Source organism: Chiloscyllium plagiosum, unplaced genomic scaffold (genome assembly GCF_037043375.1).
Source record: "Chiloscyllium plagiosum isolate Xiang-an unplaced genomic scaffold, Cpla_swu_hap1 HiC_scaffold_52, whole genome shotgun sequence".
Classification (NCBI taxonomy): domain Eukaryota; kingdom Metazoa; phylum Chordata; class Chondrichthyes; order Orectolobiformes; family Hemiscylliidae; genus Chiloscyllium; species Chiloscyllium plagiosum.
Genome location: NW_028270190.1, coordinates 27,412,530 through 27,435,626, shown reverse-complemented (window position 1 = coordinate 27,435,626; position 23,097 = coordinate 27,412,530). Strand labels below are relative to the sequence as shown.

Here is a 23,097-nt window from a genome sequence, read left to right as displayed (position 1 = left end):
TGTAAATGAAACTTTTGCTGAAACGAACAAATCTCCTACATTTAATAAATACTGTTAAAACGACAGTCAGTGACACATTTCTTGAAACTAACGCAGGCCACAAGACAGAAAATAAGACAGCAGCTGAAAGTAATGAAAATCTTGTAACGTTGTATTTCATGAATGTGATACAGACTCTAAAATTGAAACACTGAAAACAATAAACACTCTTAAAGCAAGGGAACGAAAGAAGGTCGATGTCTGTTGATCAGGGAGCTCAGGATTTAATGATTGGCATGCTCCGTAAATACTGGGATTTGGTTTATTTTTGATTGCATGATATTGAGAGAAATTGTGATTTGATATGTTATTCAGGAATAAAGGACTGCATAAAACACATTCGGCAAGAAATGCAAATGAAATGCAAATAAATGCAGCGAGTGAATGGGCTGCTGGAGAACCTGCTTTTTTCAGAACATGTAATATTGTGAAACTCCAGAAAAGTAGACAAAGTCCAATAGACGGACTGCTCTGCATTGAGTACCAATGGAAACACAAAGCCTCGTTAAGTTGTGATTATATTTAAATGCAAACTTGCTGTGTACCAAACGAAGAAATTTTGTAATTCCAAATTGTTTTTTAGACGTGGAGTGGTTCGAGGAGTGAGGCTAAATTGACAGCACATTACCTGAGCGTATTGTAATGTAATACTGATCACTCGTCAGGAGCCAATGCAGACGAGTCGAAAACATACAGTGAAATTGATATGGACTATGAAATGGACATATACCCTGAAAGTAATGCAGATCCTTAAACGAATGCTAAACCTGAAACGCATACAGTGCCTGAAATTAATGAATAGCCTTAATCGAAAACAAAATCTGAAACTGATATCGACCTTGAAATTATTACTGATGCTGACACTATTAAAAAAACTGAACCTAATACTTCTACTGAATCGAATCGCGACTGAAAATTGCAACGTAAGTGACACAGGTCTCGAAACTAATACACACCCTAAAACAGAAACTTATTCAAAAATTGCAAGTGATGTAAACCCTGCAATGATGCAGTCCATGAAAGTAATGCCGACCATATAACTGAAACTGATACATACATTGAAAATAATAAACACTCTAAAAGCCATGTATGGAAAACAGACCGTGAAACTGATATGGTACTTGAATCAAATTTAGACGTTAAACGAGAAAACAGCCCCTTACGCTGATGCACATTTTAATCAATTACACATCCAAATGCAGACACTGAAATACATATAGATCAGAAAGTAATACGTCTCTGAATTTGATGCACGTTCAGAAACGAATGTAGATCCTGTAAAAATAATACAGACCCTGAACCCGACATATACTCAGAATTATTCCCGGGTCTGAAATTGATACGAAGCCTAAAGACAATGCAGTCTTTTCAACTAAAGCACAACTTGCACTTAATAGAAACTGCAAAAATGATAACGACCCTATTACAGACAGGCGCTAAAACTTACACAGAGTCTGAGTCGAGGACAAAGCCTGAAATTTATACCATCCTGAAATTAATATATACCCGGGTAGTAATGTATTTTCTGAAAATTTGAAATGTCTTGAAACGGACACGCTCTCTGGCACTATTTTACTCTTTGACACGAATAGTGGTGTTAGGCTTTTGCAGACGCTATCACTTTTTGAGAACCTGATAGTATTAGAGGATCCGAAATTGATGAAGAACATGTCAGAGTTTAATGGTGAACATGGAACTAAAAGTCATGTTGGCTTTTACGACGTCTTAGATTCAGACTGCAATGTTTGTCAGCCTTGTCAGGCCCCTAGTATCCCAAACGCAGCAAGTACTCAAGTCTGCTGCCCGATGTACTGGCCGTTGCAAGTGCCAGATTAGCGGCCATGCAAATTCAGGAAGGCTGGACGGTGCTGGCAACAGCATGGTCATGTACTCTGCCAATTCTAATATTCCTGCATCATTTGTGTGAGGGTGTGGATGTGTGGCGGTAGTCAAATGCGAACATTAGGATCAAGTACAACCAAACAACACGTTCCAACGCCAGGAAAGATGTGTCATTGTTCTCTTTCTGTATGCCATTTCATAAAAAATATTTAATTTGCATTGAAGTTGCCACAATTTAAATCATTGATTATGTAGCCAACCAGCACTTTGTTCAGAGTCTTCTGAGGATGTGGTGTGAGTTGTTGTGCAACTGGCACAATGCATAGCAGAAGTTTGATGGGACTAAAAAGGTAGCAGCTGAACTGGAATACCCCACAGCGAAACTGACTTCAAAAGAGACAGGTAAGCGGGAATGAACTAAAGGAACACGCTAACAAGCTCATAAAGCTGTCACTTATATTCACTTGTTTCGGTGATGGGATAACTGTTTTTCTCTACCGATTGAAGTGTTTGCAATTGGAGTTGTTCTCAAAGATTACCATGTAATGAAACAGTAAAAGGAGCTAGTTCATTGTTTAGAACATAGCATTCAAGTCAGTTGAGGTTCTGGTAATTGTGATGTTCGGACTACAATTACCTTGCAGTAACTGTTACTTGTACACATGAGATGGAAGTTGTAAGGACGTGTACAGACAGATGCTCAAATGTGAGAGAGGTGCTTCTTATTCTGTTGATGAGAATAATGATGAAGAGAGTTCGATCGCACCCTGTCTGTGGTTGTTCCGGTGGAACACAGACGTACATTTCATTTTTCCTGCAGTTGCCCCAGTGAATGTAAGATGGTTTGAAGCTACCCACTCATAATAATTCGTATTCAAGGAAGACCAATCTTTAATTTATCTCCCATAATGTCGCTCTTCATTGACACTTTCTAATAGTAATTCTCTGTTCCCATTTACAGAGTATCACACAGTGGCATGAGGACTCTACTGCTGGTTCTCGGTTTGATGTGTAAGTTCCTGAACATTCATTCAAACGTCACTCTGTTTAATTGTTTTAATCACGCATAAACATAACCTATCGTGCATTTGTGATCGTATTAAAATACCTTTTGTATTTTCAGTGCTAATAGGAGTTAATCTTACGGAAAAAAAGAAACAATTATGTAATATACTGAATGGGCACTACTCTGTCAAATTGTCTCCCTTGTTATTAACTATTAGCATAAAATTTATAATTATTTCGGAAAGAGCACTACAGTATCCATGACACTACACTAGACTCCAACGAAATGCTTAAGAAGAACAGGAAGCCAACTGGCATGTCGTGACTCTCCTGTGTCTCAGAATGTGTCCTTGCCAAGAACCAATTTTCTGCAATCACTTCATAACCCTTCACCTCACCTGTTCCGATACGCATCCAATTCCATCTCATAGAGCGGATTGCCACTGTCCCCATTAGACTCTTCGGCAAACGTTCCTGATACCAATAGCTGCGGAGAACAATGTATCTGCATTTCAGAATATCATTAATTTACCTTATAGAGGTTTATAAAATTCTGAGGAGCATGGAGAGAATAAATTGACAACGTCTTTTTTCCTGGGTTGGGGGAGTCCACAACGGGAGAGCAGAGGCTTAGAGTGAGCGGGGAAAGGGATCTCAGGGGCAGCTTTTCACACAGGGGGCGGTACGTGTATGTAAATAGCAGCCAGAGGAAGTAGTGGAATCTGGTGCAATTGCAATTGCAAAATTTAAAAGGTATTTGGATGTGTATATGAGTAGGAATTGTTTGTGCTGGGTAGGAATATGTGCTGGGAAATGGGACTAGATTGGGTTGGGGTAACTGGTCAACATCGACGGGTTGGACCGGAGGGTCTGTTTCCGTGCTGTAATCTATATGACTCAATGACTCAAGCAACTGATTAGACTTTTAGATTAGTTTAGTTACAGTGTGCAAACAGGCCCTTCGGCCCAACAAGTCCACACTGACCCGCCGAAGCGTAACCCACCCCGACCCATTCGCCTACATTTACCTCACACTACGGGCAATTCACCTAACCTGCACATTTTTGGATTGTGGGAGGAAACCGGTGCACCCGGAGGAAACCCACGCAGACACAGGGAGAATGTGCAAACTCCACACAAGGAGTCGCCTGAGGCGGGAATTGAACCCGGGTCTCAGGCGCTGTGAAGCAGCAGTGCTAACTACTGTGCGACCGTGCCTCCCACTTCTTTCTTGTTTTCAACATTTCTGTCAATACGATCACTTTCTCTCGTAATCGACACTGTCAAAACCACTCGTGACTTTCAATGTTTTTTTGTTCGAAACTGCACTCAACCTCTACTTCTCAAATGACTACAATTGGAACTTCAGTCGTTCCAGATTACTGTGTCCCTCGTCCCTGCTAATATCAATTATAGTTTTGATGCGTCTGGCAGCTCATGTTGCTATGTCAAATTCACTGTTCTTTACAACATAATATTAAACAGTTTTTTTTTTGTGACCCTCAGTCCCAAACAGCAAAATCGCTGATCCATGTGTGAACCACACAGTCTTGGATCCGACCAGGAGGAGCATTAAATTGGGTCTAAAAGAATGCTTACACCGAGATGAGTGTGGTAACAATCTCCAACAGGGATGGTACAGCTTTAATAGGTAAAGAGTGAGCTTTCTTGGAACGTTAGTATAATTGTAAAAGGCGGGGTGATGGCTCACTGTTTGCACTGTCAATGGTTTCATTGTCCTAGGCACCAGTGTAAAGCTATGAGGGAATTGGTGGGAGTGAAACAAAAACATCTGTAATTCCGAAATACTAAACTTATCTCCCTCATTGTTGAAACTGAAAACATCATGTTTCGCAAAGAGAGAAACATAAATGTATTTTAGGGAAGGACTGGTGATATTTTTATAAAATTAAAAGCAAACTCGTTCATAATCATGTGTAACTCTTTTAAACATTTATCATACCACAATTGAAATGCAGCACACATTTCCTGTCTCCACAGCCATCAGTTGATTTACAGAAAGAGCACAGTCCACAGTTTGGTGCTCCGCATTAGGAGCACATCATTTTGTTTTGGTCTTGATGTTATTCTGGTTATGCAAACGAGGGGCACCTACTCGGTATTCACGGTCTTTCATTAATTTACACGAAGAGAACTGTGTTCTCTTTGAAAGTGATTCAACCAAGCATTAATGAGACAATCGCTGTGAGGGTTAATCATGAATCTAATGGAGAATTCTGAACAGACTCCTCTATCAAGAGAATAATTTGAATGTTCAGCTCACGACCACAGGGACGGGTATTGACTTCAACTTTTGTTACGTGTTTAATGGAATAAAGATCGTAAAACACTTGAGGATAAACCAAGATAGTTTAATGTTGATGAGAGGATATCTATAGGTCATGCTTGAAAGTTCGTGTATGTGTGAATAATTGAAAATAAAACAGTAGATAGAATGTCCACTTTCTATACAGTAAATCCTCCGTACAATCTTGCAAATACCTGAACCTGAGCCAAGGGCTAACAGAAAATATTCGGGCTGGAGGGAAATATTTCATTCCGAGTGCATGTTTTCGAAAGGGGCACAGATTGTGGAAGTCTCGGACATTTTACCAGTCAGGTAATATATGTGATCAGATCAGGAGCTGACTCTGTAATTTTTATTTCAGTTCTGGTGAATGGATGATTCCAGAGAATGCTATCCCAATTGATCACTGCTGCACAAGGAGTACAGGCTGGTTAAATGGTGTAACCACCTATTTATCTACCATATTTAATTCTCCATTACGCACTGTTCATTTTATCTTTTAATCATTTCCGGTTAAAACAAAATGAATTGCAGGTCGCCATCCTTCCGTGAGTGATGGGGAGGTAACCAGGACTATCTGTTTTAATTGGAATAATAATAACTGCTCCTCTAGGCAAGACATCATCATCAAGAAATGTTCCACATTCTTTGTGTATGAGTTGAAGCCGACACAATTCTGTAATGCTGGATATTGTGCAGGTACGTCATAAGTAATTTCCCACCCACAGTGTGGTTCTGAGATTTCACGCGAGTCCGTTAGAATGTTACAAGCACCCCATATTCGGTAAGCAAAAATGAGATGAGATACTATGTGGTCCTGTCCCTAATTTCTGGAAAACATAAGTGCTCTCCATGTCACTCACTCTCTACCTCCATGGGAGCGTACAGAATACAGAAGAGACCAAGTGTCCGGTTGTGAGTTCGCTCGCTGAGCTAGTGGGTCTACATATACTGGGTGGAAAATCTGCTGGCGCTATTCGGATGGGGTTAAACTAGCTCACCAGGAAAATGGGAACCTGAGGTGTAGTTCCAATGCACAGAAGGATGAGAGTAGGGAGGACATGGACACGATTTCGTGGTCACAGGAATGGGCTGGCAGGGAGCAAATTGGTTTGAAGTGAGTCTTCTTCAAAGCCAGAAGTATCCGAAATAAGGTTGGTGAGCTTGCAGCATGGATAGGTCCCTGGGACTTCAATGCTGTGGCTATTCGTGGATAGAGCAGGGGGAGAAATGGATGTTGTAGGTTCCAGTGTTTAGATCTTCCATTCAGAACAGGGAAGGAGGTAAAATAGGGTGTGTGGGAAGTGTGGCCTTGTTCGTCAAGACAAGTATAATGGTAGTCAAAAGAACTTCTAACGAGGACTCGTCTATTGAGAGAGCATGGGCTGTGGTGAGAAACAAGAGAGGAGAGGTTACACTGCTGGGAGGTTATTTATAGGCCTCCGCAGATTTCCAGGGATTAGATTAGATTCCCTACAGTGTGGAAACAGGCACTTCGGCCGAACCACTCCACACCGACCCTCAGAAGAGTAACCCAGAAAGACCCATTCCTCTCTGATAATTGACCTAACAGTTTGGGGCAAGTTAGCATTGCAACTTCACCTGACCTCCACATTTTTGTACTGTGGGAGGAAATCTGAGCACCCGGAGGAAACCCACGCAGACACAGTTAAAATCCGCAAACTCCACTCAGACAGTCACCCGAGGCTGTAAGTGAACCTGGGATCCTGGTGCTGGGAGGCAGCAGTGTTAACCACTGAGCCACCGTGCCGCACCTAATATGGAGGAGAGTATCGTCAAAACGATTCTGGGTAAAAATGAAATGTACAGCGTGGTCATTATGGGGGGCTTTAAATCCCACAGCATTCATGATAAATGCTATATTTCGAGGAGGTCGGATGGATTAGTTTTCGTACAATGTGTGCAGGCAAGTTTCCTGACACAGTATGTCGAAGGGTCGATAAGAGTGACGGCAACAGTGGGTCTAATACTTGGTAATGAACCAGGCCAGGTGTTTGATTTAGTATCAGGTGAGTACTTTGGAAAGCGACCATAATTCGGTTTCGATTAGTTCAGAGACGAAGATGGATAGAACATGCCACAGGCATGAGATACAGATTGAGGAAGGGCAATTATAATACGATTAGGCAAGACGTCGGATGCAAAGAAAGCGGTAGCAAAATACCGGGATAGAGGTATTCGAAATGTGGAGGTGCTTTAGGGAACAGATATTGCATTTCCTTGATACATATATCCCAGCCAGGCACGGGCGAAGTGATAACATAAGGTAACTGTGGTTTACTAAAGAAATTGCATCGCTTGTTAAGCGGAAGAATGAGGCTTATGTGACCATGAGGCGACATGGTTCAGGTGAGACGACGGAGAGTTGTAAACTTGCTAGGTAGTATATAAAGAGAGAGTTCAGAAGATCAAAGAGAAGACATGAGCAGTCTTTAGGAGGCAAAATAAAGGAGAACAATGAAGCTTTCTATAATTTTGTGAGGAAGAAAAGGATGACTAGAATCGTGATCGCGCCATTCAAAGATAGAAGTGGGAAGTTGTGTGTGGGCTCTGTCGAGATCGGATTGCAGGTCGTCAACATGGTTTCATCAAAGACAGGTCAAGTCTCACCGACCTCATTGAGTTTTTTGAGAAGTTAACCAAGCATGTCGATGAGGGTAGGGCAGTTGACATGGTATACATGAACCTGAGGAAAGCTTTTGATAAGTTTCCACATGCTAGGCAGTTGGAGACAATGCAGGGTATGGAATTGAGATTAATTTAGCAGTTTTGATTGGAAATTGCCTTTCTGCAAGAAAGCAGCAATTAGTGGTTGATGGAAAATATTCAGACTGGCGTCAGCTTCCGAATGGTGTGCCACAACAATCTGTTTTAGGACCACTGCTGTTTGTAGTTTTTATAATAGACTTGGATGCAGGGGTAGGTGAATGTGTTAGTAAATTTGCAGATGACTTTAATGTCGTTGGAGTAGTGGATAGTTTGGAATAATGTTGCAGGTTTCAGGACGACTTGCATGAACTGCAGAATTGGGCTAAGAGGTGACGAATGGAGGACAATGTTGATAAATGTGAATAGATTCACTTTGAGAAGAATAACAGGAAGACCGAATACTGGGTCAATGGAAATATTCTTGGCAGTGTGGATGTGCAGATGGATCTTGGAGTCCATGTACATAGTTCACTGAAAATTGTCAACCAGGTTGTGCTGTTAAGAAGGCATGCATTATGGTATGTTTCATCGGTAGAGGGATTGTGTTCCGGAGCCGTAATGTCAAGCTGCAATTATGCAAAACACAAGTGTGGCCGCACTTGGAATATTGTGTAGAGTTCTGGTCCCCCCATTAAAGGAAGGATGTGGAAACATTGGAAAAGATGCAGAGGAGATTTACCAGGATGTTGCGTAGTCTGGAGGGAAGGCCTTATGAGGAAAGGCTGAGAGACTTTAATTGTATTCTCATTGGAAAGGAAAAGGCCAAGAGGGGATTTGATAGAGGCATACAAGACGATCAAAGGATTAGAATGGGGTGACATGAAAGTCTTTTATTCCAGTGATGATGCCATCAACTTGAACGAGGGGCCATAGCTACTAATTGATACGTGATAAATTTAAGACAGAAGTCAGAGGCAATTTCTTCACTCACAGAGTGTTAAGGGCATGGAATGCCCTGCCTGCCAATGTAGTTAACTCACCAACATTAGTGAGATTCAAACATAACTCTGTGCACATGGATGATGATGGGGGAGTGTCGGGATGGGCTTAGACTAGTTCACAGTTTGGCGCAACATCGAGGGCCGAATGGCCTGTTCTGCACTCCATTGATCGATGTTCTGTGTTTTATTATTTTTTTTCTCAGACGTTTCGTCAAATGTGAGCCTCCGTTCAACTAATGGTGTTCTGTCCCAATTTCTGTTTATTTTCATGGTCTGTTAGGTGGGTGACATAACTATTGTTTCTTTTTTCTCAGAGGTTGGTAAATGGGGTCGAAATCGATGTGTTTATTGGTGGAGTTCTTGTTTGAATGCCAGGCCTTTAGGAAATCCCGTGCCTGTCTTTGTTTCGTCTGTCCGAAAATAGATGTGCTGTCACAATCAAAGTGGTGTCCTTCTTCGTCTGTGTGTAAGGATCGTTGTGATAGCTGATCATGAATCTTGATACCTAGTTGGTGTTCGTTTATTCTGATGGCTATTTTCCTGCTTGTTTGTCCGATTCAGTGTTGGTAGCCCACAAATCTACCAATGGAATGAAACTGCTACTGATGAACCTAAAGGACACTTTACGACCAAAACCCTAATTCGAATGTCATTTACAAAATGCCCTGCAAGGGCTACATCAAACACTACACCCTACAGCCAGGAAGAAATCTAGCCTCCTGGATACACACACACCTACTCGTCATTAAAAGACATTATCATCTATAACTAGTATCTTAACACACAGATAAAGAAATACACGACATCAATATCACATCCATCCTCGGATAGCCAAATGTAAACACGCACGTGAATTCTGCGATCCCTGGCATTCAAACCGAAACTCCATCAATAAGCACATCTGTAGTAATCCTATTTACCAACCTCTTCGGAAAGAAACGGAAATGATATCACCCACTTGAACAGACCAAGACACGTAAAGAAAAAGCAGGACAGAAGACAGTGCTTCAACAGAGGCTCACTGATTATGTTAAGCCGCGTGGTAAAGAACCAGCTGGTCACAAACCTACCATCGCAGGGTGCAAACTGCAACCTGAACTTCAACTTGATATACAAAAAGTCCCAAAAATCACAAAGTCCAAGTGTAATTCGGAGCAGTTCAGATGAACATCTGAGATAGAGTAGAACTTGGCGGATGCTGAAGTGAGGAAAAATGAATTGGCAGACTGATAGGAGAAGGATGTGTAACTCATCCAAGTGTGAAAGAGTGCGTGATGGTCGAGCGGTAAAATGCGCCAGCCCAGTGTGATGTTGTTAAAGACTGGAGTAGAATAAAGCGTGTGACGGTAGTGGGATGTTGAAAATGAAAGGAATAGAATATAGTCCCCGAATGAAGGGTAATGCTTTTACTGACGGTAACAGAATACTGTGCATGATTGGACTGGGACTTTGTTACTGATGGGAATATAACACAGTGTCTGAAGATGGTGGGATGTTGTGACTGGCATGGGAGGAGTGATGAAGTGAGTGACTTAAGGAAGTGAGATTGAATTTTGGAGGAGAATTTGATGTGTTGACCGACAAGGTTAGAAGACCGTGATTAAGGTGAATGGAATTCAGTAAATCAGACAGCAGGATGTCGTGACTGAGCGGGTACGACCTCATGACTGGTGGAAGTGGGAGTTAGTGTCTTAACTGAGTCGAAATCGTGAACTGGGAACTGAGAAGTCATATTTGACTAAATGGGATTTCGTGAGTAATTTAATGACTGAGGTGATCGGGATGAAGTGAAAGAGTGAGTTGAATGCAATGATGCAGGAGAGAAAACACAGAGTTATAGATTCCAGTCCGACCGCAGAGGTAATTTTAATAATAGCATATCACCACCTTGATAATTCTCCAATCCTCCAAATAAACCTGTAGTCTTGAATATTATGACACTTCAAATGCTGGTTCACTGCATTTTACCAGTTGATATGTTGATGAGCAGAAAAACTCCCAGCCAATGTATTTCAAATCCCAATATTGCTTCTGTCCATATGCTTTAACTCCAAAAATCTCCTCAGCCTTTACTTTGCACTTGACAGTTGCTTCATTTGTTTCATTAGTTTCTATGAAGGGAAAGAGGTTGTCTTTTTTTCAGCTTGTCGATGCCCTTTCTTATCTCAACCACGCTGTCACGACCAATTCAGCACCTTCCTCTCCAAAGGGGATAACTCCAGCGTATCCAAACTTTCTATATAGCTCTATTCAAGGCACCTTTGTGGAAAGTATTCTGTGCACCGACTCCAGAGCAATCAAATCTTTCTATCGTGCATTGACCAGTATGCTCACAGTACTCCAACAGTGACTGAAACACAGTCATTTGCATCTGAAATCTTATCTCCCTGCATTTATGAGCGAAAGAGCACCTGGGAAATGGAATTAACCAATGTGCTTCTTTAATTATCTCGTCAACCTGTCTTGACACATTCAGCAATCTGGGTCCACATACTGCAAGACACTTCTTTTCTTCTTTGATTCCGAATGTCCAATCATTCATTAAGTTGTGACATGGATTCTTCCTTCTTGTAAATTGTACCATCACACATATGTCAGTTTTACATTTCATCTGGCACACAACCGTCTACCTGGCAAAGTATTTGTATCCATGTGTCACTGAATAACGTGTTCCTCAATGTACTTAATTGGCCAATCTTTGTATCAGCATAATTTAATAAAGGTCCTCAGTGCTCACACATTCAAATTTGAAGCTACAAATCTATTTTACTTAAGAATATGAAAAATAAGTGAACCAGCAATGATCACTGTGGTACACACTGCTGTCAATTCAATAACAGACCATCTTTCTCCCATCATTCTGAAAATCGTGGAACCTACTTGTTCAATTTGCCGCTTTTGTACATTTTTACCTAAGTTTCCCATGTTGGATCTTGTGAAAGTTATTGTAGAAATTATTATAAATTATTTAAAATGCCAAACATTTTGTTACCTCGTAGAAATATTCCAGTAAGCTTTTTTTATAACATCTCCCTTTGGCAAAGAGGCAGTGAATACGCTTTCAATGTTTGGTTCGCCAAATGAAAACTCATGTTATGCTTCACTTGTTCTTTCTTCAAAAGCCTTCCCAATAATTACATGAGGGTTACTGGTCAATTGCTCCCTAGTATTTGTTTACGAGATTATTGTCGAAAGGAAGTTTTGGCGTTAGTCGTTCTCGAATCTTCTTTCATCCTCTCTCCGACACGATCTCAACTGGAAAATTTGGCTCAGGCAATTCGAATTAACTTCCTGAGCAACCCTATTGTTAAAAAACTGAATATTTGACCACTGTAAAAATTTTTTAAAAGTCCTCCCATACCACCTCGCCTCTTAACATAAATTCCGACATTTTGTGCTTGTATTGTCCTCCTGGTGAAAGAAAAGACACCTGTAAAGTAATGTTTCACCGTTTTGCCAATGTGCTTCAGTTAAAGCAACAATTGCCACCTTCGTCCACCAATTCCTTACACCGAATTCATTTCCTTTTGATATATTCATAGAATCTGTGTATACTCCCCTTAATGTTAACCGCCAGAGTTAGCTTATGCACTTGTTTAGCCCGATTAACTCTTCTTTCTCATCCATCAAACATTTCTCCGTGTCGGTATTGACGTGGTTCTGGCAATTTCTTGTCACTTTTATGACACCTGTGCTCTTGTGACGACTTCGGGTTTGGCACTGCTCTGATTCTATCGTCCGACCCCACTAAGAGTATTTTATTGAGACACGCAGTGCAAGTATGGAGTGGGTTTATTTGCGAAGTAGATGCATTATCTAATGATTATGTAACCTTTCAAAACAGTACACGATGCATCACCTGTAAGCTCATATGCCACCATCCTTTCTTCCTATTGCAGAAAGAGTACCAACTCAAAGACACAAGGATCTATCGACAACATTTTCGATTGACATTGCCTCGCCTGACTCTTCAGGGTCTGAGACTTCTACTTTGAATTCGTTTACTCTTCCATCCAACCCTACGGAATTTTATAACCTTCAGACTGATGCTGAGCAAGGTGAGGGATTTGTAGGTTATGAAAAAAATCAGGGAAAGTATATGAACACCAAGCTGTGTGGCGTGATGACTTGCGAGAAAATGCAGATAATTTCAGTGTCGTTTTGACAAATTGAATGAGTGTGGAAAACAATGCAGGATGAAGTCAATAGTAGCTGCAAAAAGGCGACGACAGTTTAAAATCAAAATGGCTACATATTGAGACAGTGGAATGTGCAAAAAGATTTGATTGTCCTAGCTGCAAAAGGAAGTCATGCAGGTAAGTCAAGAAGTAAATGAAATGTCGCTTTTCAAAGCAAGTCGTTTTGAATATAGGATCTGGCATGTCTTGCGATAATTGTACATGCCTTAAATGAGAACACGACTGAATATTGTACGCAGTTTCGGTCTACTTAACCGATCAAGAATGGATTTACGATAAAGGCAGTGTCAGTAGCTTTACCTGACTGATAGCTTGGATAGCTGACCTAACTAAGACGTATGAAGTCAGGGTATTGTGTAGCGACTGAGGGAAGTGGGATGCAGTGGCTAAATGGAGTTAGATGTAATGACTGAGGAGTTTGGAATGTATTAACTGAGGTGCATAGAATGTAATGGTTCTCAGTAGTTATCACGAGAATGATAAATTACTGGAGAGCCTGATTGACCGATTAAGTTTATACTGACAATGGTAATAATACCAACTTCGCAAGTCCAACTTTGCCACACTCGACCGATAGTCTTTAATCGTATGTTACTTTGAATGCTCATCCAAGTACTTTCAAAGTTTCGTGACGTTTCCCACCAGTACTATTATCGCTGACAGTTCAATCAAAACCCAAACACATCTAGCGAAAACGATATTCTTTCAACATCCTGTAAGCTTTCTGCCTTTCACTTCAATACTTTTCCCTTGATATGGATATTTCTACGAAGAGAAACAGCGGCTTTCATTTCAACCTGTTCATGCCTGTGCTTATCTTGTCTACCAGTCTGGGATCCCCATTCAAACTTGCACGCTCAAAACAAAAAACGATATGCATAACCTCTTCATAGCTTCATCCAAGGCAACCTCCTGACAAACATTCTTTTGACCCTTTCCAGTGCAACCACATCTTCCGACAGTGTGATGACCAAAACTGCAACAGTAGTTCAGCAATGAACTGAGCAAAACTTTCTGTAGATTCAAATTGACCACCATGTTGTTTTCACACTGGAATGCCTCAAAACGACAAGAATCCAATGCTGCTTGTCAACTACCCGGTTGAATTCTCTTGCCAGATTCATGTATCTCTGATCAAGGGCAGTAACATGACTTTTCTCCTCTCAGAACTGAAAATGTGTTGCTGGAAAAGCGCAGCAGGTCAGGCAGCATTCAAGGAACATGGGAATCGAGGTTTCGGGCATAAGCCCTTCTTCAGGAATGCTTTTCTCCTTTTCCCCTCTCTGAAACCAAGCCTTGGTTGTTGCTTCGTCACATTTATCAGGTTAAAAATGTCACCTGACAAAATCCATTCATCTAATATATATATATAAATATATTTAATGTCACCTACTTGGCTAAGCTTTGTATGCTGTGGTTCTGTTCGCCGAGCTGGAAGTTTTTGTTGCAAACGTTTCGTCCCCTGTCTAGGTGACATCCTGAGTGCTTGGGAGCCTCCTGTGAAGCGCTTCTGTGGTGTTTCCTCCGGCATTTATAGTGGCCTGTCCCTGCCGCTTCTGGTTGTGTGGGACAACACTACCATTATAGGGCAAGCAAAACAAAGAACAGCCAGGGAATTCCTAGAAGCATGGCACTCATCCACAAACTCCATCAACAAACACATAGACCTGGACCCAATATACCGGCCACTACAGCGGACAGCTGAAACTGACAACCGGAAGCGGCAGGGACAGGCCATTATAAATGCCGGAGGAAACACCACAGAAGCGCTTCACAGGAGGCTCCCAAGCACTGAGGATGTCACCTAGACAGGGGACGAAACGTTTGCAACATAAACTTCCAGCTCGGCGAACAGAACCACAGCAACGAGCACCCGAGCTACAAATTTTCTCGCAAACTTTAAGCTTTGTATAACCTGCAATCTTATTTAGCATGCCCGTGTGACTACTCTCCGAAATTCGCATCTGCAGATCAAAGTGGTTTGTGAACATCTCAAAGATTAAGTGACCCAACAATGATAACAGTGGTACCCACTGATACCTGTTCCAAACACTGGCTTTTAGCATGACCAACTGCTATGTCTATGGGCATTTTTATTTAAATCAGAATTGCCAAATTCCGCTGCATCCTTTGCAATTTTAACTTCATGCGTTTTGGCTTGGAGTTGTGTCAAATTTATTTCCGAAATACTGATTAATTGATAGCCTGCCAAACACTTGAACACCTCTTCAAAATAATTAACAAGCCTTCTGAGCCATGACCTCCAGGTAACAAAGCAATGCGGACTTAGCTGATCAAATATTGTGTCTCATTTAATACTCTTCCAGTGTGTGCCCACTAGACACAAACTGATCGTTTGTTAGGGACTGATCGTTCCATGGTTATTCACTTCATCTTGATTTACTTGCCGAATATCTTTGGATTAACCAGAAAGTTGTTCACAAGTGTTTTCTCATGTCGATTATTTGCTCCTTAATTGTTTTCTTGAACATCCACCAAACTTACCGGGGTCTAGCAATTGAGGTTGCGTCCTGGAAATCATTGACTCACTTGTATTATCTGTATCCGTGTGATGACTCCTGTTAACTCAATGCTATGTATACAGTTCTTTTACCACCATTGACGATCAAAAATATTAAGTGGGGCATACACTGCAGGGTGGAGCAGTTATTGTAGAACCTTCAAACTGGTTCACGAAGCTTCGTCTTTAATGCCAAACACCACCTTCAGTCCTTCCTTTTGAAATCCTCTGCATTTGGGTCTTCCTATCTACATCTATTTCCCTCCGCCTGTGTCTCCCTAACTCCATGTGTCATTTATTGATCACTCTGATCACGAGGCGAAGGTGAAACGGGAAGTCTGGAATTGCGTAAGCATGGAAATAAATTGCTTGTGAAATGGAATCAATGAGCAGCAGACTATTAGAAGCATAGAGTGAAGCATGGTAATTGAGGGAAGAGAGAGAGCAGATAAGAATAGTGAACTGAAGGCAGAATAGCAATATACAGATGTGCAGATAGAACAAACAATTACGAGCAAGACAAAAGTGAATCCAATCTGGTAGGGACATTTTATAAATCAATACTATATCCTGTCCAGAACTACATGTATGTGTAATTTGTTTGATGTCGTAAATATTGCATTTAGGTTCTCCGCATCAATGGGTTCATGTGATGATCACTTCGGATGCAGAGATTGACAACAAAAAGGCGAAGAAAATCACGCTGAAGACGGTAAGAGATTCCACTATACAAAGAGGGCAGACGCAAATTACCCACATCCAATGCCACCCCACGAGTTCGACCATCACCCTCGCCCCCGCAACTGCATATAATAACTGTTTTGGGGAGGAGCTAAGCAATGATAAACCTCTCATATTTTCTGCTTGCATCACACGGACAAAAGATCGAGAGGAAAGCTGAATGACCTTCTTATGATTTTTGCTTCTTCGCTTCCTTTCATGTTTTGATTTCTCCATCAAATTTTGTCTTCTATCACTGTCCTATTATATATCACTCTCGCCCCCCCCCCCCCCCCCATGTTTCTCCCCTTTCACTGGTGTTACGGAAATGATGCCATCGCCTCTCGTTTTTTTCTCCTCTCCTTGTCCCTGTCTCTCATTCCAGTCCACTTTGTGTGTTTCTCAATTTGCGCCATTCCCCTCCCTGCTCCTGTCTCCATTTGACAATACCTTTTGACTCTGCTTCGTCTCCTAATCTCAGTGTAAACATCTTGTTTTTCATTGTGCAATAAAGCTTCAGGAAATGGTCAATGAGCGAGCCCGGAGGAATGTGGAATTAGTCCAGGAGGAGGGACACTGTGTGGCTGTGGTCGCTTCAGGACCTGAAGGAAACTGAGTGTGGTCATGAGGCCCAAACACCCAGGCATCGCCTTGCCATAATGATCACTGGATTGCTACAACCGAATTGGCCTTCACACTTCTGACATAACCAAAGCAAACCATTACCAGTTAGTTCTGCTGTTGAATAGAAACGTGCTTCCTTTATAGTGGTAACGAATATGCTTTATATTGCACTTTTCCCCACCGTATGCTACATTTAAGCATAGATGGCCCTTTTAACAAACGGCGAACCAGAAGTGCAGGGCCCTCGACCCTTCCAGCCTGCTCAAATGATCCAATGTGATCCCCGATCTGATTTTAACCTCAGCTCCAAATTCAAAGATAGCCTTTTATCCACTCAGTATTCAGTGATCATTCAACAAAAAAATTCTATTGCCTGCATTCGCTGAATTTTGAGGAAGGGAGACCCCGAAAACTCACCGAAGTATAACAGAACAACTGGAACATTTCTCATTTCTGTCTTAAATGGATGACCCATTTTTAAAAGAAAAATCTTGATGGATCCCATTGGTTACACAAGAGGGAAAATTATGTCCGGCTCCACCCATTAAATTAGATCTTATATGCTTTGAATATGTCAGTGTAGTTTAGCCAGCCACAATCATATTGAGTGGCGGAGCAGGCTCTCAGGTCAGAGCCTCTACTATTGTTCTTTGCTTGCAACTTAGCTATACAGGGAAGGCAGCTGTCTGACAGCAGGAAATACACAACACAAAGAATACCCTTTTCCCCTTTGGTACACTGGCCAGACAGAAAAAAAATGCGGTAATCAATACCGAATATCAGGGGTTTTGTGCTCGGTGGTTTTTGCAAGGGGCGAATTTGGCAGTATGCGCGTTCTCAATTCAAAAACCCAGTTAACTGACTTTCTATGAAATACTTTGGTAAATCTACGTCAAATTCGTTAGGCTATGGGTGGGCTTGCTACTTCTGGCACATGGGATCAACATTTTCAGGATAGCTGGTGAGAAATTCTGGCTTTCAGTATTCTATGTGATTCTGTAATAAAGTATTTCAAGATTTATCCCTGTTAACATCCGGAATGTCGACATTCGCTAATGATTTTGGCCTCCTCAATAGCCAGTTTTGAATTTGCAATTTGCAGTTGCACAATGCGTTCACCAGGTAGACAGTTAAATAGTTTGAAGGGATGTTCCAGTTCCCTCCGACAGTCTAAATAGCTGCAAGCTAGTTGAATTAGCCATGCTAAATTGCCGATAGTATTCAGGGCTTTGTAGGTTCGGTGCAATGGTCAGTGAAATGCAGGTTTACAGGAATGAGGTATGGAGTTGAGAGTGAACGTGATGCTCTTTGGAAGGTGAATGTGGCCTTGTTGGGCCGAATGGTCTGCTTCCACGTTGTCGTTAATCTACGATTCAGTTCTCCGATTCAGAGCTGTCCGTACAACTTTACTTTGTGTAAATAATTTTTGTCTGCTTGATACTTTGCAGACGTGCTTTCAGATGCTCCCCACCTGCATTTAAATACTCCGCTTACCTTTCAAACACGAGTTGAAATATGTCGAATCTATTATTTCGAACTGTCTGCTTAGACTTTCAGTTAGAATAAAGGCCGTGAGAATTTGTCATAAAATAACTGATGAGATGATGTCAAGCTAATCAGAGAATTTATAACTGCAAAACAAAGGGATGAATCTGAAAAGTATCCACAAATGAAATCACGTAGGCAAATGTCAAAAAATCTAGAAACAGCAACCACATTGCACGGAATGCATTACAGAATTCGATAGGAGCTCGGGAGAAACCAAAGAACAGATCTGTACACAAATTTGAGGCAATTGTAAAAGCAACATGGTTTTGAAAGTCGTGGATGTCTAACTGCCAGCATTTAATTTGGTAGTCTTAGCGAGATTGGTCTCCAACGAGAGGAAATGTTGAGATATATGCGTTTTCCTTGTTTATTCTCACTTATAGAAAAGAAAAGTTAATTTGAAGATGCCTTCATTCGATATTTTTTCTCTTCTTTCACCTCTTCTCTCATAAGTTCATAACTTCATAAGCGATAGGAGCAGAAAGGGGCCATTCTGTGATAGCAGATATGCTCATCACCCTTATTTTTCTGCCTTCTCTCTATATTTCTTCAACCCGTTACCAAGTAAAAAGCCATGTAACTCATCCTTAAATTTGCTAATTGTCACTGCGTCCACTGTACTTTGGTGTATCGATTTACTCAGATTTATTATGCTTTGGAAGAAGGACATTTTCCACAATAAATGCACAATTCCTCTGACGCTTTAAGTTGCTTTGTAAACCTGAATTCTCATTTAATATCCACCATTTGCCCCGCATGTACAGTCCACCATCTCGATGGTTTCTGAGTTATCATATTTTACCAGGAAAGTGTGTATGAACCATCGCAATCCTCTACCACAGATAGTACGGCATGGACAGACAGGCACATCACCCCCATTACCTTCATCCAGGGATGCATACAATCCTTCCAGCTGAGACAGAGGTTCACCTGCCTCTTATCTAAATTAATTTACTTCATTAGGTCCTCCCGATGTGGTCTTCTCTTTGTCGGGCAGACCAAATACAAACTAAGAAACGGTTTCATCAAATATCTCAGCCAGACCTGCAGGGCCGACCTGATCTACCAGTCTCCGCTCTTTTTAGTTCTTATTCCGACTCCCTTTCCAACATGGCCAGCTTTGGCGTCGTCTATTGCCACAGCGAATGGCATTGTATACTGGTGGAACAACACCTCACCTTCCATCGAGGCAGCATGCAGCTCAGAGTTCTCAAAGCTGAGTGCTTTAATTTCAAATAACGTCCTTTCCCATAACCCAACACCCATCATAGCCTCTTCCTTTTCCCTTCCATTCGTCTCATTGGTCCTTTCTTCTCGCCATCAAATTTATTCCTTTCTCCCATGCACTATACAGGCTGTACCCTCTACTTGTGCTCAACCATCCCCACCTCACCACCCTGTCCGCCCATCCCCTTTATACCCAGCGCCCGTTACACCGACCGCCAGTCCAGAAGGCGGGCTGCACCCGAGAAGATAAATTTTCCACCTCCTCATGCTGTCTGGCTTGGTCTGTTAATCCATCATCCTGCTTGTCCACCATGGGGACAGACAGTGGCAGATAAGGAAACACTGGTTCATTCACAAACTTACCCACCATGCATCACGCACTGAGACAGACTAGATTCATACGTATAAAGAGAACAACATGAAGATCCATGTAAACGCAAACATAAACATACACAAACAATCACCCTCAAAGATTTGCAGACAGAAAACGGAAACTCGCAGCACCCAAAAACACATTCACAAGCACATAGATCCTCTCACAGGCAAAGAGAGCCATGCAGCTCGAAGCATGTGATCAACTATGTTTACTATGTCAATTTTTTTTCGTTAATCTGATTTTGAAAAATCGGTTTTGGTTTGCAGCTAATAACTCTAAACTATAAGCTAAAGTTGAGTTTTAAATCACGTGCAAGTGTTAAAATGAAAACACAAGTGATAACAAACAGGGTTTTGTATATTCGGGAGTTCATGCTTGAGGTTCAACGTGGGTTGTTACCTGATCAAACGATCCTACATAGGAATTGGTTCAAGCAACGTCCGGACAAGACCTCATATTAAAGGAGATGGCACACGATGAATGGTAGGTGGAATCTCATAGCGACGATCGTTGTTCTGTCAGTATGTCGGCAGACTGCTAAATGGATTTTGGACAGCTGCATTTAAGAAGAACAATTCTTTGTTGTCATTACAGCATGCAGCTTTGAAAGCTCCCTGCCTAATATCCCCCGGAAGGCTCTTACAGTTTCAGAGAATAGAAAATGACGATATATGAGTTATGTCCTCTTTACTAGGTGAATTATAATATATACCATCACAAAAACAATCTGGAAGTAATTATCGATGCCTGCAGAACGACGCATCGTGGAAACCTGCCAAGTAATAGGGTCTGATTCGTGTTTATTTTTATTTGACTTCTCCCTTTACTGTGATTGTGTATCCTCCAGTCTTGAACGTATTCTGCTGAAAAGAAAGCCTTTTTGGTTCATTGCATTGACATTGTTGTTTAGTTTTGCGCAGCTGAATTTGATATTTGTTTTGATTGAAATTTTTAAGTATTTTGATTATAATTTATACAATTGCTTTGAATTGAGTATTCGCAGAGACTGAGGTTGGATATTTTAAAGTCCAGTTCGGATACTTTGCCATACATTTGAGGATAGCAAAATGTTGTAATTTGATGGTGTTGCGAATTGTAGGAGGGAGAAAGGGTCACTTATTTCGGGTGTCTACTTCTCTCTCATTGGATCCCACAAACACAAGGAAAAATGCGCTAAAATGCAGACATTTTAGCATGCGTGCAGTCGTGCATATTAGCGTACAGATAAAAGCACATATTATTTTCATTCCACACATAAGCATAGATACTCAGGCACCAGCAGACAATCACACAGTCAATCAAACACTAACTACAAAGCCTCACAGTCTTACAGTGATATTCATCAATGCACGGAACAAAAGGCACATAAGTATGAAAACATCCAAAAGGACGCAGATGTCGTTGTGCACATCGACAGAGATATAAAGACACATGGGCAAAAACAAATACACGTGCAGAAGCAGAGAAAGACAGAGGAAAGAAGTCCCGGCCAACCCATCGCCATTGTGATACCAATGAAATTAATGTGGCAGAAACAAGTTCTCCCACACAGAAAAAAAGTGAAATAATGAAACACATATTGGCAAATTAATAAATACGGACTTTCAAGTCTATGCACAGGCGTGCGTGAACAAACAGACATGGATATAAATAGGTGGAAAGAAGATAAGGACCGACGTATGTATTAACTTTTTCTACATGCAAAAATTGACACACTCATCGACATATACAAATACAGAGAGAATATCACAGTCACACACTGAGCACTAATACATGTGAAGAATGCAACATCTATAAATGTGAAACACATACGTACTCTCACAAGCAAGGTTGCATTAGTGCAGACGTACAAACATTGACCCACCAATAAATTCAATATAAATATGCAACAAAACATACACATAGAGTCCTGAAGAAGGGCTTATGGCCGAAACGTCGATTCTCCTACTCCTTGGATGCTGCCTGATCTGTTGCGCTTTTCTAGCAACACATTTTTCAGCTCATACACACAGAACCACTTAGAAATGCAGAGAGTGACACATTCAGCAAATGCAAATGCAGCATTATTCATCATAGTAGCAAATGTCCACACATAGACAGCCGCAACACAAATACATGCTAAGTAGATGCAGAATCAAAGAAGTAGACACCGAGGACAGGTTTAGCATCAAAATAGTGCGATTTATCAAAGACACGGAAGAGTGATCACTGATGGACTGAACGCATTGACTGTAACAAATTAGACAGGTATAACCATTTGTGAGCCAATGAAATTCTCAATTACGGAATGGAATTTGGAATTTTTTAATCTTAATTCCAAGACATGCAATGAAGTTTCACTCTATTGATAACGTAAGCCACCTGTCACTTCGAAGACACATGTTAAGGGTTTCCAAAAAGGGAAATGTGGTCACAAATTCGGCATTTTCCATTTGGTAGTGTACGGAACAGTTCGATCAAATCGATTCGCCAGTACGCACAGCAAGAAAATGTGATTTGAATTATGTACTTGTTGAACAAAACCTTCAGAGACAGCCCTTGAGCTTTAACAGTTTATTACGAAATGGGGAGAGCACTGTCCAAAGTACGGCTGGGCAGAACTCCGAAGTAAAACAGAAGGTTGCAGGATTATACAGAACATCAGGCATGAGCTCAGACACAGGCTGACCGTTAATTACAGGATATCAGTTTGGTGTGAGGAGGTACTGAGTCAGATGACATCTCTCAGAGTCAGCCCTAATGGATATGACACATTCCACAAGTGGACTGGAGTGAAATTTATCACGTCACGTTTGTTGCAAGGACTTGCAAAAAATGTCGGACAGAAGTCTTAAGCAGAGCAACAACATATATTAGCAATATATCGTAAACTAAATGACGGGCTAAGTATGCTTCAGCAACTAAGCTATATGTTCTAGCAATACATCAGAGTGAGGAAACGAGGAGCAGACAAACCATGGCGTCTTGAACAGATAAACTATACATTAGCGTTGCATCATAATGAGAGCAAAGCGACG

General features: G+C 41.3%; 1 protein-coding gene across 1 annotated transcript; it reads left to right on the top strand.

The window, feature by feature from the left end:
* Nucleotides 1-2,194: 2,194 nt before the first annotated feature.
* On the top strand, nt 2,195-19,145 carry LOC148134895 (pancreatic secretory granule membrane major glycoprotein GP2-like). Its single transcript, XM_087985330.1, has 8 exons — nt 2,195-2,283; nt 2,843-2,892; nt 4,393-4,537; nt 5,556-5,632; nt 5,729-5,893; nt 12,765-12,923; nt 16,212-16,297; nt 16,820-19,145. The coding sequence occupies exons 2-8, from the start codon at nt 2,859-2,861 to the stop codon at nt 16,919-16,921; spliced, it is 768 nt and encodes a 255-aa protein (XP_087841456.1). The 5' UTR covers nt 2,195-2,283; nt 2,843-2,858; the 3' UTR covers nt 16,922-19,145.
* Nucleotides 19,146-23,097: the final 3,952 nt, after the last annotated feature.